At 36.5% G+C, this 15,783-nt stretch overlaps 1 protein-coding gene across 1 annotated transcript in view; it reads left to right on the plus strand.

Annotated features, from left to right (window-relative positions):
* DCDC1 (doublecortin domain containing 1) overlaps positions 1 to 15,783 on the plus strand; it is a 436,509-nt gene that overhangs the window by 19,829 nt on the left and 400,897 nt on the right. The window contains 2 exon segments of the mRNA XM_041722357.1: positions 250 to 406; positions 882 to 1,044. Of these exon segments, the coding sequence (XP_041578291.1) occupies positions 250 to 406; positions 882 to 1,044 (320 nt within the window).

A 15,783-nucleotide genomic window follows, 5' to 3' on the forward strand; every position in this document is an offset into this window, starting at 1 on the left:
ATAAGTAAATAGGTAAAATCATTTATTCTCAGGTGTTTTACATAAACAGATTTAGCAAACTTATCCTGTATTAAAATTTTTAAAATATTTAAGTAGATACGGACAGCCTTATAAAAGTTTTTTTTTTTTTTTAAGGAATACTTAGGAGCAATCATTAGGGCTTTTATCTATAAAAAATAGGATAATATTTATTTAAACGTTTTTACTAATTAACATGCATCAATTTTGTGGGGTTTTTTTTTCTTTCAGAGTTGCAGAGTTCTCTTCTTTAAAATTTCAGCCAGCCCAGAATTGGCATAGACTGTCTCAAAGACAGAAACTTCATCCCAGAGTGATTACAGTAACAGCTTACAAAAATGGATCTAGGACGGTCTGTGCCAAAGTTACGGTACCAACCATCACCTTGGTAAATAGTGTTCAAAAGTTTTCAGTGCTTTATATCTTTCCTAGCTTTTTTATAATTTAAGAAATGAAAAGCATGGCATTTATTGTGTTAAAAATTTTTTTTAGTAATGAATCTGTAAATTGCTTTTATATAGACATAGATCTCACAAGTATTTTATTCCTTTCTTTTTTATCAATATATAAATTGTATATTGAATTAAACAGATACAATGGCTTTGTATCTTGTGGAGTTGTTAAACTAACAGAATAAGGACTAAAACTAGACAATCATTAGATGGTCTCAATGCTGTGATTTACCTTTTGTTTTCTATTTTGAAGTGCCAGAAAATATGTTGGTGGAGTTACTTGAGTTACTTAACTTGGCCAGTGACTCAATGGGTGTTTGTTTTCATTGTTAGCACCTTTTGTTTCATGGCAATGTGTTGCTTTCTTTGTCCTAAATCACTTTCTCTTACCTCTTGCTTGCTGTCTTCTAGTTGCTGGAGGAGTGCACAGAAAAGCTGAATCTGAACATGGCCGCACGACGAGTGTTCTTGGCAGACGGTACTGAAGCCCTCAAACCTGAAGATATACCCCATGAAGCCGACGTTTATGTTTCAACAGGAGAGCCCTTTTTAGATCCATTCAAAAAAATTAAAGGTAAAAAAGGGGGAAAAAAACCCTACCCCCACCCACAGTAAATTGCTTAAGGGGTGCAATTAAAAAATGATTTTCATCCTGTCTTTTTTGCATGGTTTAACAAAACTAATGTTTACGCATTTACAGCTCAGTAAGAGGATAATGTGCTTAATGAAAGAAAAATCCACTGACAGCCACGTTTATTGCCCTTCATTAGCATTGGTGCTTAATTTAATATAGATCTGAATAGACATTAGGGAGCCTGCAGGAGGTTAAATGGTGAAAATATAATAAATTAAATCAGAGATTATTGAATTTACTGTTTAGTTTCTGTGACATCCAACAGACATAATTCATTAGATTTATTCTCTCAGAAAATAGTTCAAAGTTTCAAGTAGCATTTTATTCATTTACACTCTTGGTCTTTTTTCAGATAGCATTAACATAACTATGAAAATGTCAGAATGAACATATAATTCTTACATACATGGATTTTCCTAACAAAATTTTTCATAAGGTAAATACTGCAACTTGACTTTTTAAACCTTGAGATGTGTGTGTGTGTGTGTGTGTGTGTGTGTATATATATATATATATATATATATATATATTCACATACATATATATGTAATTTATGTTTATAATAATATATACACAAAATAAAAATCTATGTATTTTAGGCATATTTGCTGGTAAGGGTTTTTTTTTTTTAAGTTCCTTGTTCTTAAGATTTCAGAAATGTGATTTTCTAAAATGAGACAGACATTTATCTTTCTTCGGTAGGAAAGAATACATTTGAAGAAAGAAACAAAAGTACTATCTAAGAATATTCTTATAAGCATGTTGTACCATAGTCTGTTATAAAGTGCTGTATGTGGTAATCACGTTTAAATGACATAAGAACTTTGTCTGTATTCCTCTATACTTTTAATACCTTATTAGAAGTATTTTTTTTCTGCAACTGCTACAAAGCTGGTGAATCAAGGACAAGTCTAGGCAATAATTGCGTAAGTGGATGAAAAGTAATTCTGGAGTTCATTACAGATGAGGTGATGAAAATTCTTCCTCTATTAATGTTCTTATATAAGATGATACTAGGGTTTCCATCTCTTTGAAAATACTTGATCACCAGGAAATAATTTCTTGAATTCAGTAGAAAGTTCAAGATAAAGAAACTTGTTGCTACAATACTCTCTAAAAATTACCTATGTAAGAGTATATAGACCCATATGTTTTTCAAACCTTGATTTAACTTAAACTATGACTTCTTTTATATTGTTTCATTGAATCATTTATATAAATCATCTTGTATAAAAGCACGAGTCTTTCTGGGTAAATGTTTCTGAGACTATTTTTATATTTACATATATATATAATAAGTGCTTCCTTAAAATCTTTGATTATTTTTATCAATAAGAAATACTTGCCTTCCATATGATAATGGTATTATAGAAGAGATACATAAAAATTATTTATAGCTGACTTCTTAGAAATTTTTCTGGACATGTATGCCTAAAATAACAGTGTTACACACATGACTAGTCTGGTGGATGATTTTTAAATGTACAAACTAATTTCCTCCTACTTTTTGTTTTCTCTTTTATCCTTTTTAAAGCCAAGTCCAGAACAAAAAAACTTCTCTGCTTTGTCTGCATATCTTTGGCTGTGTTTCACTGTGACATGCACTGCTGTTCTTTTAGCACCAAAATGTTGGCACACACTCCTGAAAATTTCACACCATCTCTTGCTGGATCAGCAAGCTTAACCCACCAAAATCTGGTGTTGTGCAATGGTTTTTGACTGATAATCAATCTTTATGCTGCTCGACAGTTGTTGCTGGGACACGGAGTAGAGCAGGTGGCAGATGTGCCTTGTCTTTTGAGAAAAGAAATTGTAGGTGAGCTTGGACACAGACTAGCATATCACATGTCCATTAAAAAGACCTAGGATAAGTATAGTGAGGAAAAAGCCACTTGTCTAAGTTAAGCTCATAGATAAGCCTATAAGCCTAGAGACTGATACTTGGTTTCTTCCAGAACCTTAAGAATATAAATGTAAATAAATATTATATATACATAGTATAGTCTTTAACTTGAATTAAATAATTTGAGAGAAGTGTAGGGAGATTTCACATATAATCCCACATATTCACATGTACTTATTCAAGTCAAGGTAAAATTACCTTTCTTGCATGTGTTTTGTAGATAATCAATAATTTGCCAACTTACTTTGAGTATACCATAAAAATAAGACATGTATTAATAGCTTCAAAGGTTGTAGATAAATTTAGAGTAAGGAGGCATTCTAAAGGTAAACGGGGGGAAACAGCTGGCAGAACTGGGTGTTTCTATTGTATCTTTCCACGTGAATATGTGTATTTTATATGCGATTAAGCAACAGGCATTAGAATCAGTGTTTGGTCATTACCCTAATATAAGGATTTTCATTCATTCAGCAAACATTCATTGAGAGCCTACTACATGCCAGGTACTAGGCCAGTTCAGATAAAAAAAAGAACTTGTAGTCTGACTTCTTTTTTTACATTATTCTTTCATCTCTGATATTAAATTCAGCTCAATTCAATCTAAATTTAAACCAATAAGTATTTTATTAGGTACCTGCTACGTATACAGTCCTGGCTTAGGGATAGAAGTCTTGGTCTTTAAAGAGCTTAAGTTGAGTAAATAAGTTATAAATCCTTAAAACTGAGAATCTTATTCAACAACGTAAATCAAATGGGTCCTCCAAAGGAAAATTTACATTATTTCTGGTACAAGAAGTCCAAATAAGCCTACATATATTTTGACAATTATATTTTCATACTTCATTGTTTTCTTATTCTTTGGAAAAGCAGTGTAGGTAGTAAAAATTGCCTGAGACCTATTTCCAGATTTATTAGAGTTGAAAAAGACCTAAGAAACATCTCTGATTTTTAACTACTTTACTACTCCCTTTTGAGTACCACTGTTGACAGTTAGTGCCACTGGATTTAATAGAAAGCCAGAGAGCTATTCATCACATACCTCGAAACACAAAGCTTTCTTATAGAGGTCAAGCCAAGGTCAAGACTGACACGAAGCATTCCCTGTTGAAATGTACTAGTAGAATAATTCTTACATTTTGAACTTAAATGCCTAAGTAGAAGATTACGTATGAGAAAAATGGGATCTTTTTTAATAAAGACTGTTGATGAAGATCAACTGTCCTAATTTGTCATATATTTGTGCCATTTGAAGATTCTGAAATCTATTAATGATTCTGCTAGAATTGTGGAGATATAGTCAATGAATTGTTCGAAGACATATTTTTAAAGTTTTCAGATCCTTGGGCATGAACTTAGTTTTATTCACCATTTCCTGAATCTTCTTTAATGGATACAGTGAAAATTCTTACACCAGAAGAGTCTAGCTCCTTTATAACTCCTAGAAGCTGTAGGCAGTGCCAACCTAGCATAAGAAATGGCCTGCAATTGCTTAATGTCTTAAAGAAGATGAGAGAAAAAAAAAACTAATGAGTTAGGTCCAAATTCCATTGTGTAAAGTTCTGATTGCTTTTTTTTTTTTTTTTTTTTAGTTTTATATTTTTTTTCTTATATATTCTATTCTACTGTTTGGCTTTTAGAGCTATCACTTACAGTGATTCATTTCAGTCCTGAGCTTTGTTAACTAGAAGTGAAACTGAGTACTATGAATAAGATTTTACATCTTTAATATACTGTATTGTGAAGATGTAGTCACAGAAAAAAAATCCATGAAAAGAGTTCTTGCTACTACACCTAAGATCTAAATTTAAACCTAGAGATTTTCTGCTAACTGCCATGTGATCTACAAAATGAAATAATTTGCTGTGACAGCTTGTGATTGACAAGAATATGTGTGAGCACATTTAAAATAGGCCATCTTTTCATGTAGAAGTAAATGTCAGTGAAATGATGGATTCTCATCATTTTAATTATTGATGATTTGGAAATATTTCAATTCCACGACACACAAGACACATTCTAAATAGCAGCATAACACTTTTTCTCCTGTCTGCGTCAATAATGAAATGTTCTGTCATAGTTTGTTTTTCAAAAAATGCATTAGTTTAATGAACCTGGATTCCTGCATTATATTTTGTTCCATTATGTGTCTTCTGAATTTGTTGATTTTTAAATGGTTGTGTTAAAAGCACAAGTTTCAAGAAATAACCCACCACCTGCCTCAAATCATACCTTGCTATTTTTGAGGCTAGATCTCAAGACAATGCTTTAGTGCTGACTGTCCCGAGGACTGCTGTGGTCCGCTGAAGCTAATATTGGGCTTTGTGATGATCACCTGTGGGGGGAGCACTACTCCATTTGAGCAACTACCACAGGAGTTAGGGTGGGCTTTCTCAAATTCCTTGTTACCATATCATTTGAATAGTATTTGTATTAGGAGAGATTATTTGTCAGTCCACTTTATCTCCCACTTAGCTGCATATATTCGAAAACAAGAATATGACATTAATAGAGAAAAAACCCTTAATTTCTTCTGAGATAGCACATGATTCTTTCGGGTGTGGGTGGGAAAGGAAGAGGCTGAGGGAGAAGGAGAGAATCTCAAAGAGGCTCCATGTTTGGGGCAGCCCAGGTGGCTCAGTGGTTTAGTGCTGCCTTCAGCCCAGAGCCAGATCCTGGAGACACGGGGTGAAGTCCCGCATGGGACTCCCTGCATGGAGCCTGCTTCTCCCTCTGCCTCTCTGTCTCTCATGAATAAATAAAATCTTTAAAAAAAAAAAAAAAAGGCTTCACGTTTGGCATGGAGCCCAACCCTGAGAGCATGACCTGAACCGAGATGCTTAACTGACTGGCCACCCAGACACCCCAGCACATGATTCTTTAATCTATTTCTACAAGTGAGGATAAAGCTTTGGCATATATTTTATTTATTTCCCTATCCCAAATGTTTAAAACCTATAAATAAGTATGTAGAATACCTATACCCTGGGCAGCCCTGGTAGCTCAGCAATTTAGTGCCACCTTTGGCCTGGGGTGGGATCCTGGGGACCTGGGATCGAGTCCCATGTCGGGCTCCCTGCATGAAGCCTGCTTCTCCCTCTGCCTGTGTCTCTGCTTCTCTCTCTCCCTCTCTCTATGTCTCTCATGAATAAATAAATAAAATCTTTTCTTTTTTTAAAGAATACCTTTACCCTGTAAACAGATGAAGTCTGTTGTGGGAGATAGACCCTCCAAAAACTGTCCTTAGCTAATAGGCAAATCAAGACCATGCATGAAGCAGCATCTCTGTAAATTACTAAATCACTGAGAATCATCTAAATCCTTGACATAGTCATGTACACCTGTTTAGTGAGGGTGCCTGCAAACCTATAGCTGTCCTGATAATTTGAATACTTCCTGCATGTCAAGCACTGAGTTATGTGCTTTAAGGGTATTATATTTACTATTCATAATTCCTAAGCTAGTGCTAACAACTCCATAATGTCTTCTATGCAATTCCAAAATCCAAAATTTCAGAAGATAAAACAATTTTTTTCATGCCTTTGGTAAGAGAACCTTATGTAGTTAACCACTTGGTTTGTTGAAAAATACTGTTTGATTATGGGCTGCTACCCTACACCTTGCTGGATGCATTACATAATAGATGATCTATGCACTATTAGGATACATGCACTGTATTAACACTTTTGAATCCAAAAATTCTATTTAAGGAATTACATCTGACCTTAAGGAGTTTGGATAAGGTCTTTCTGTTGTAGCTGCAAAGAAACCAGATAAATTTTAATTCTCACAGAGCATGAACTAACTCAGAAGGGTAATAAATACTGGTTTTTTTTTTTATCACCTCGAATTGTTGCTACGTGGGGGTAAAAGTAGACAGAGAGAATATCTCCCTGACTAGAGTTGAGAGAGTATGTGGGAGATTTAAAAAAAATGTAGTTCTCTATCTAAGGAGGCAGAAAAATAAAGAATGACCATTCATTCATTCAATCATAGTATTTATTGAGTCCCTATAGAGTGCCAGGCATTGCTCTAATCTTAAGGTTATGGTGTGAGCAAGACAGAGGTCTCATAGACTTTAGTGGGGTAGAAGGAGCAAAGACAATAAATATGTAAAGAACTATATAAGGTATTTATTGACAATGGTGTTTTAAAGAAAATCAAAAGGGTGGTATTGGAACAAATGATGTCATGGAAACAAAAGGAGGTAATTCGTCAAATGAAATAGGCATTTGTAGTAAACGGTAAATCAAATCTTTTAGGCAGGTCCTCTTTCAGAGGCTTGCCTTTTAGACCATTAGTTTTTAAAGCTTTCAGACATCTGTTAGGAAAGACATGAGAAATGCATTATTATTTAGTGGCAAGAACACTAGACTTGAAGTCAGATGATCTTGCAAGATTCTAGTCTCTCTTATATGTCCTTGAATAGATTGTTCTGTGCTTTAGTGACCTTACCTGTAAAACTGAGGTAATAACATCTTAAAGGATTATTAGATATTATCTTTGATTTGAAAGAAAGATAAATCATTTGAAAATTAAATGTCTATAAATGCCTGGTCTGAACAGAACACTGAGAATAGCATTTCTTAAACATAACTAAGATTCCAATTGCTATTAAAATCCCAAGGTTGTTAATCAGAACCCTGTGTGCACTCCTCCCTCCTCAGAATAGCTAGCTAGATTCAGGAAAACAACAAGAAAAACATTTATCTCTACTTTCTTCATTACCGCCAGGGAAGCAAACTATAGTGTGGACCTAGGCAAGGCACTTAACCTCTCTAAGTCTCAGTTTTCTTATTCACAAATTGAACGCATAGTAGACACCTCACAGCGTTATTAGGAGGAGTAAATATAATGATGTATATAAAAGACTGCCATATATAATAGGTGTCTAAAACATTGTATTTCCACCTGATCTTTATTTATTTTCCTTCTTTTGCTCTCTCTCTTGTCAGGCATATTTCCACCAGCTTTTCATGCAGGTTGTCACAAGAACCTGATTTTACTACCAAAGGTTTTGCTAGGTCTGCAATCTTAAAATGCACACAACCAAATTAAAACCCCTGCTGAGGGGGATCCCTGGGTGGCTCAGCAGTTTAGCACCTGACTTTGGCCCAGGGTGTGATCCTGGAGTCCCAGGATCGAGTCTCAGAATCAAGTCCCAGGATGGAGTCCCAGGATCGAGTCCCACATCAGCTTTCCTGTGTGGAGCCTGCTTCCCTCTCTGCCTGTGTCTCTGCCTCTCTCTCTGTGTCTTTCATGAATAAAAAATAAAATCTTAAAAATAAAATAAAATAAAATCCCTGCTGAGCACTGGTGTACATAGCATGATATAGGAATCCAAATTAGAGCCTTTGAACTCTCACTATATTATGCTTTTTGCCTTCAGAATTTATTTAGAATGTAAGTCAAACTCAAGTTTTTTTAATAAGGAGCCCCAAATGGCCTTGCTCTGCTCTATTCCAAGAGTCATTTTTAAAAATATGTTTATGACCCAAGGCTAGCCTTCACTTTAAACTGCCATAACTTATTTCAAGAAAGTTCATAGAAAAGTTCAGGGAAAGGGTGACAACATTTTGATTGGCACAATAGATGGGATGTTTGTAATTTTAATCAAATTTAAATTGAAGACATACTTCAAATGATATGTCAGACTAGTGTTACTGAGTTAAAATCTAATGACAACCACTGTCATTATTAGTTAAATATAGCCATCATGCCTATAGCAATACATGATGACACTTAAGAACATGCAGAAACAACACAAGTATTTAGAGAAAAGGGAGGGACTAGAAACTCAGTTGAACACAGGAATGTGACCTGGATTATTCTATTTACCAAACATAGAACCAATTGTATTTTGAACAGATGATATAATTGAGTATAGCAGTATGTTTTCTTACTGTCAGAGCATTTATATTTTATAAACTTATCTTGCACCCATGAAATGATGTGCTTATTCATATTTAATGTCATTATCTATACCTACTTGACAATCAGAGCATTAAAGTATTTTCAAGTTTATTGCCCAACTACAAGAGAGTGAATTTTTAAAAATAAGATTTTTAATAAGCTCATGGATTTGAAGTTGTAAATGCGCTGCTTTTATTTTGGTGACAGAAGGTAGTATTATTTTGCCTGGCACATGCAAAATGCAAAATTACAATGTGGAGAGCACTCAGATTTATTTAATTTTGTGAGAGACATTGGGTTTTTTGAAGTAGACTGAGAAAATGTAATGATATTATAGGTAAACCTTCTACCATAGACAGGTTAGAAAGTGCTTTATCTTTTCATGACTAGGTTATAAACAAAACTCTGAAAATAAAATAAAATGTAGATTCTTCAAAATAAAATATAACCTATGGTTGGAGTACAAAATTTCCTGAGTGCTGCAGGAGAGAACATGTACAAATAGTTAAGAGGACTCTAGCAATTCCTGAGCATCTGGGATATGGCCCTTCGGGGAGGTATTTTCCAAAGTTACACTGAGCTTTCCCTGGAGTACAGCCTCCAACTTTGTCCTAGTGGTCGCTTAACTTACTAGAGAGAAGTGCCTGAGGAGAGGAAGACAAGGACAATTCTGATTGTGACTGCTTTGGAACCCATTAAGTGTGACCAGCAAATTTAAAGGAGAAGATGAGGTAAGTCTAGGATCCCTTCTTTGGCAATCGGATGTATCAGGACTGAGTCTTTGCTTCTACTGTCAGAAAGGTAGAGATTCCAGAACTCTCCAAAGTAGAACTCCAAGGATCCTGCTGTAGAATTCATATATGGATAGGTATTGTATTTGGTCCTAGTCTGGGGAAGCTCCCATTAGTAAGGATAAGCTCCCATTGCATTCTCAGTGTCCCCTTTGGTAATCATCAGATTTATAATTGCTAGTTAAATAAGTGCTGTCCCCTCTAGATCTAGTTAGCTTAGGGGAAGAAACCATGGCTTCCTTATTCACCTTATTCATTTTCTGTCACAGGGTCTGGCACTTAATAGATGCTCAGTAAATGCTGTTCAGTGGATGAATGAAGGACCAAGGGAAATAGGTACCATGGTAAACCATGGTAAACCATCCGTAAGATCAGTATTTCAAGGAGGTGGTTGCTAGGGGGGTGGAAATAGACTGCATCAGAGCAGCAGCTGTAAGCAGTGAGTGGATGTTCAGGAAGAGTATATTAAAAATCCCCTACCCCAAATTCATATGTAGATTTGTGAATGTTCCTGTTTGGCAGGGGGCCAGAGTAAGCCAGCCCAAGAATAATTACATTGCAGAGAGGCTAATGGTTATGCTAATGCTTGTCTGAGACCAGACAATGGTCAGAAGTGGAGTGCTGGGATAAAAGATTCTCCCAGGAACCTGTAGATCTGAGATTTTCAGCCCTCTTACATCCTCTCAGGAATGCCCATTCTTGCCCATTATCTCCCTTCAATCATTCTTTTGGAGTTGGGAGGGGGGGGGTCCTCTCTTCTTTCATTTAATACTTCACTTTGTATTTCTCCTGGTACCTTGCATATAGTCAGTGCTTGTTAGCTATTATTGAAAGTAAGGAAGAAAGAGGAGGTGGTGTGACCTTTGGGAAGGTTTGAGGCTACTGCCCTCTATTGTGCACAGCTAAGGACTGTGGAGCTAGACTCACTTTTTTCCAATTCCAACATGGGGGTTAGGTGGAGAGGCTTTTTAATTTTTATAAAGGTACCGGATAGCCTCACCCTGGGAAGGATACCAGGGTTTTGAGGTGAGAAAGTTAGCACTTCATTTTCTGCAAAATACAAACTGGTTTAGATAACACTTTTTTTGTTTTAATACTTGACTTGGTTACCTGCCCCACTTACCCAGCCATCCCCTTACCATTTGATTTCTTTTCCTTCTCTCCACTCCCAGCCTTGCTTAATTCTCTTCCTCACCAGGGATAAAACCTAGTCACGTCTTTGCTGAGCATCTTAAAGTTCTCCATGCTGGAATGAAAGAGTCAAGATTCTGTTTTTTGGAGGGCACTGGGCTGGCTCAGTCGGTAGAGCAAGTGACTTTTTATTTTTTAAAAGTGTGTGATTCTTGACCTTGGAGTCAGGAGTTTGATCCCCATTTGGGGGGTAGAATTTACTAAAAAAAAAAATCTCTTGCTTTCTTAAAAAAAGAAGATTCTGTTTTTCTTCTTGCCTCTGTAAATAATAATGCTTACACTGGCTGTCATCCCTCACCATGTTTCTTCATGTGAAGGCATATGGCCCTAGAGCTGTGATGTAGAGAAGAATCACTTTGTGTTGCTAAATATGAGGGTTCCCCAATTCTCCAGCTGGCTCATATTTTGAGACATACTGCTTTAGACCTGGCCTTTTCCTCACTTTATACCAATAGCTTTGTTTCCTGGAGAAGTAGATTTTGCCTTACATTTAAGGAAGATTTTTCCAATAGTCTCAATCATCTAAAAGATGGAATGGTCTGCTTTGGGTAGTGTGAGTATTCTAAGCATTGTGTGCAGGCTCTGATCGGACTACTTCCCACCTTCCTTGCTCCATTTCTATCCACTGTGTGTTTAACCTCCTCCCAATGGTCCATCATATTATTGCATAACTCTGGGTCTTTACATCATTTCTGCTATCTGGATTATGTTCTGACTCTTTTGTCCACTCTCTGTGTCCTTTAAGTCCTACCTTATGTCCTTCCTTTGGGGAGCCTTTCTTGTCTACCATAAGCTGTGGCAGGTGTCCTTGCTCTCTATTCCCTCAATACTTTGTGGAGACCTCTGACCATGCACCTGCCATATTTTGTGTTTGTTTTCCTTTATTGTCTTCCCCAATAGACTGAGAACTCTTTGAGGTCCCCTCTGTGCAGGCAGGGAACATGTGATAGGTACTCAGTGCATGTTTGTTAAATGAATAATTGAGTAAATGAAGCAGGTGGCTAGAGTCAATAATTTTTAGTTTCTTTTAACCCCAAGGTTTTACAATTCTGAAGCCAATGCATTATAATGCACTAAGCCTATGACTTTTTTTAAAAAAATTTGTTTATTCATGAGAGACATAGAATGAGAGGCAGAGACACAGAGGGAGAAGCAGGCTCCCTGCGGGGAGCCTGTTGTGGGACTTGATCCTAGGACCTCAGGATCATGACCTGAGCCTAAGGCAGGTGCTCAACCACTGAGCCACCCAGGTGTCCCAAGCCTATACCTTTTTAGCTTCTTCCTAACTTGGGCTGTCCTTCATGATACATGTTTGTATCATACATATATACAGGATACCAACACTTTGGTTGTTCAACTGGGAACATGCTACTGGCATCCAATGAGTGTAGGTCAGGGATGGTACCAAACATTCCATAATGCACAAGACAACCCACACTACAAAGAACAAAGAAGTGTCAATACTTGCCAAGGTTGAGAAACCTTATTCAAACTGTTCTGATTGACAACAGACATAAAGGTTTGTGAAGGAGTCACAGTAGTTTTCATAAGGACATTTTTTTAAAAAGATTTATTTATTTATTCATAGAGACACAGAATGAGAGAGAGAGACAGAGGCAGAAAGACACAGGCAGAGGGAGAGGCAGGATCCATGCAGGGAGCCCGATGTGGGACTTGATCCTAGGACTCCAGGATCACGCCCTGGACTGAAGGCGGCGCTAAACCGCTGAGCCACCGCGCTGCCCTCATAAGGACATTTTGACCAAATTATAGGCACTGAGGGCAACTGCTTTTTAGATGGTGCTAAGATGGAACTATGGAACTATGATAGAATGTAGGAAAATAAGAAGTATGGGATATCTAGTCATTTTAAACTGGTGGAATCTTTTATTACTTTTTGCAGTGTCATGGTTAATATAGCAGGCTCCAGAATTGTTCAGGGTGTATGTGATTTCTGACCCACTTAATGTATGGATGTTAGAGATCAACTTGCTTGATTTCTCCAGGTCTCATTTTCCTCGTCTATAAAATAGAGATGATAATGTTACCTACCTCCTAAGATTATGAAGATAAAATGAGTTAATGTATACAAAGCACTTAATACATTGCTCTCTATATGTTAAGTTCTTGATGAAAATCATGAAGATAATAAAAATGTCACCATTTACTGTTTCATATTTACACATGTGTTTTATCTGTAGAAGTTCTTTCCATCCATATAAAAAAAGGAAATTAGTATTACTATTCCCATTTTTCAGTTAAGAAAACTAAAGCAAATGACATTGACTGATTTTTTTTTTCCCCAAGGTTACAGGGTTAGTAAGAGGCAAAGTTAAGATTCATATCTAGGGAGTTTGGCTTCAGAACCCATGCTTTTAAATACAAGGCTATGCTGCTTGTTTACTATATTATTAATACATTTCAGTCATCATTAATACTATTTTATTAGGCTTCTTTCAGGTTACCTTAAACATCTTTATTTATATAAAAACTTTTGTATATTTCCAATAGTCTTTCCACGTTTATCAGTATCAAAGATCTGGAAAGTATTTTATGTTATACATGATATTTTCAAATTTATTTTCAAATTTACTATATTATGTGTTTTTCCTAGACTCATCAAGAATTCTTTCAGAAAACTGACTTGAAAATTCATAAATATGATCTATTTTTATTTTAGGCTATTTTTTAAGTGAGTGAAGTGTCCTTAGAAGTTCACAGATAGGGCAGCCCCAGTGGCTCAGAGGTTTAGCGTCCTTCAGCCCAGGGCCTGATCCTGGAGATCTAGGATCGAGTCCCACATCAGGCTCCCTGCATGGAGCCTGCTTCTCCCTCTGCCTGTGTCTCTGCCTCTCTCTCTCTCTCTGTATCTCTCATTAATAAATAATTTTTTTTAAAAAGGAGGTCACAGATAATAGAATTATGAATATACTCCTTTTATTGGAATAAGTTATGTTGGAATAAAAGGTAGCCTTATTTCATTAATTCATGCAGCACTTACTAAGCACCTGCTCCGTGTACTAGGTAAGCATAAAATGTTGATGATAGTACAGGGGAGAGTGTCAGTGGTAGACAGACATCTTCACAAAGAGTAGAAGGGAAGGGTGTTTAGGAGAAGAGTTTTTAAGGGAGATGACGCCCTACTCCAAATTAGTCTTGAGGAATATGTAGCACTTACCTTAAACATACTCCATTAAATATACTCCTTAAGTATACTCCATTCCTAGACCTTCATTTGCCAACCAGATCTCCTTGGCAGGTTTCCTCTTTCTTGAAGAAATTCTCTACCATTGTGGTAATCGATGAACATCAAGGTGGTAGATGAGTCATATTTATGTTCATACTAGGAGGATATAGAGAATAAAAATGGTATATATATATGTATATACAGGCAATAAAGTTTATTTTGCATAACTGATATGTTACATAAGGTGACATAAAATTAAATTTTATCAATCAAGCATTTAAATGCACAGGAAAGTTAACATCTAGTAACTATACCATGTGCAGGTATAGGAGCAAAGAATAATAAATATGGGCTTGATTCCTACCTTCAATGGGGTTAAGTATGGAAACAGAAATAGGATCTATATTTATGAAATATTTACATAATTTCAGATCATTTATGCTCTTTCCTTAATATGTAATACAGCACCTGAAATGTGGTGTGTTCTGAAACATTACTGAGTGAATGAATATATGGGTAAGTAATAATAGACTGCAGTGCTCTAAGGATTCAGAGAGATTATAGATCATTGTGGGCTGGAACACTAAAGGAATATCTTAAACTGGATTTTGAGGTGGACTTGAGTCTGAATAGGTGAAGAATGGACTTAAATATGCCCTTGGTATACTCAGGGGATAATGAGCAGATTGGCTTGGGTATAATAGTGCTTTAAACCAGGATAAGATGAAGACCGAAAAGTTTGGATAGTGTCAGATTGTCAGTAAACTCTTCTGTTAAACATAAGTTTAGGCAAGGGAATATGTCTTTTTCATATTCCTTGCACAGGGTCTGACACATAGGATGGATTTAATAAGTATTTGCTGACTACCTGACAGACTTGATGATTGACTAATGGAAAACTTCAAAAGTTAGCTCCAAGAACTTCCTCTTCAGGCAATAATAAAATTGATGTGTGGTTTTTTGTTTTTGTTGGTGGTGTTTTGTTTTGTTTTGTTTTTTAGATTTTATTTATTTATTCATGAAAGATACAGAGAGAAAAAGGCAGAGACAAAGGCAGAGGGAGAAGCAGGCTCCATGTGGGAAGCCCAGTGCAGGACTTGATTCCGGGACTTCAGGATCTCATCCTGAGCCAAAGGCAGACACTCAACCACTGAGCCACCCAGGCATCCCAATAAAAGGAAATTCAGCTATAATTGGAATATAGGATGTCAGATATAATGGAGGAAAATAAAATACAATTAGGTCCCGGCTGGAAATGGAAAGGAAGGATGTTTTTAAGGCTTACTGTGAAGAAAGATAGCAAGAGGAGGTTTCTCTTCTTTGACTCCATTTCAGGTCAGGTTCCCTCCAAGCAGAACCTGAGATGGGGATTTTTGTACAAGGGACTTAGTGAGGGAAACAACAGAATAGAGGAAGAATTTTGATCATGCCCTGTGTTCAGCTGAAGTCCAGCCTCACTTTGGAGTGAGAGTTGCCCCTCCTTAAGGCCAGGGGACTGGCTATTATGTCCTCCAGTCAGTCAGCCCTTGACTATGGACTGGACCCCTTGCTAAGAGACCATCACCTCACAGACATTTCCTGGGTAGGTGGCTGATTCCTTCAGCCAAAGGCTGTTCTCAGGAGAAGGATGCAGTTGTGAGGTGTTATAGGCTACGACTCACAGCAGCTGGAGTTGGGTCCACTAGCCTGATAAAAGG

The sequence above is a fragment of the Vulpes lagopus genome, chromosome 11 (assembly GCF_018345385.1).
Source record: "Vulpes lagopus strain Blue_001 chromosome 11, ASM1834538v1, whole genome shotgun sequence".
NCBI classification, from domain to species: domain Eukaryota; kingdom Metazoa; phylum Chordata; class Mammalia; order Carnivora; family Canidae; genus Vulpes; species Vulpes lagopus.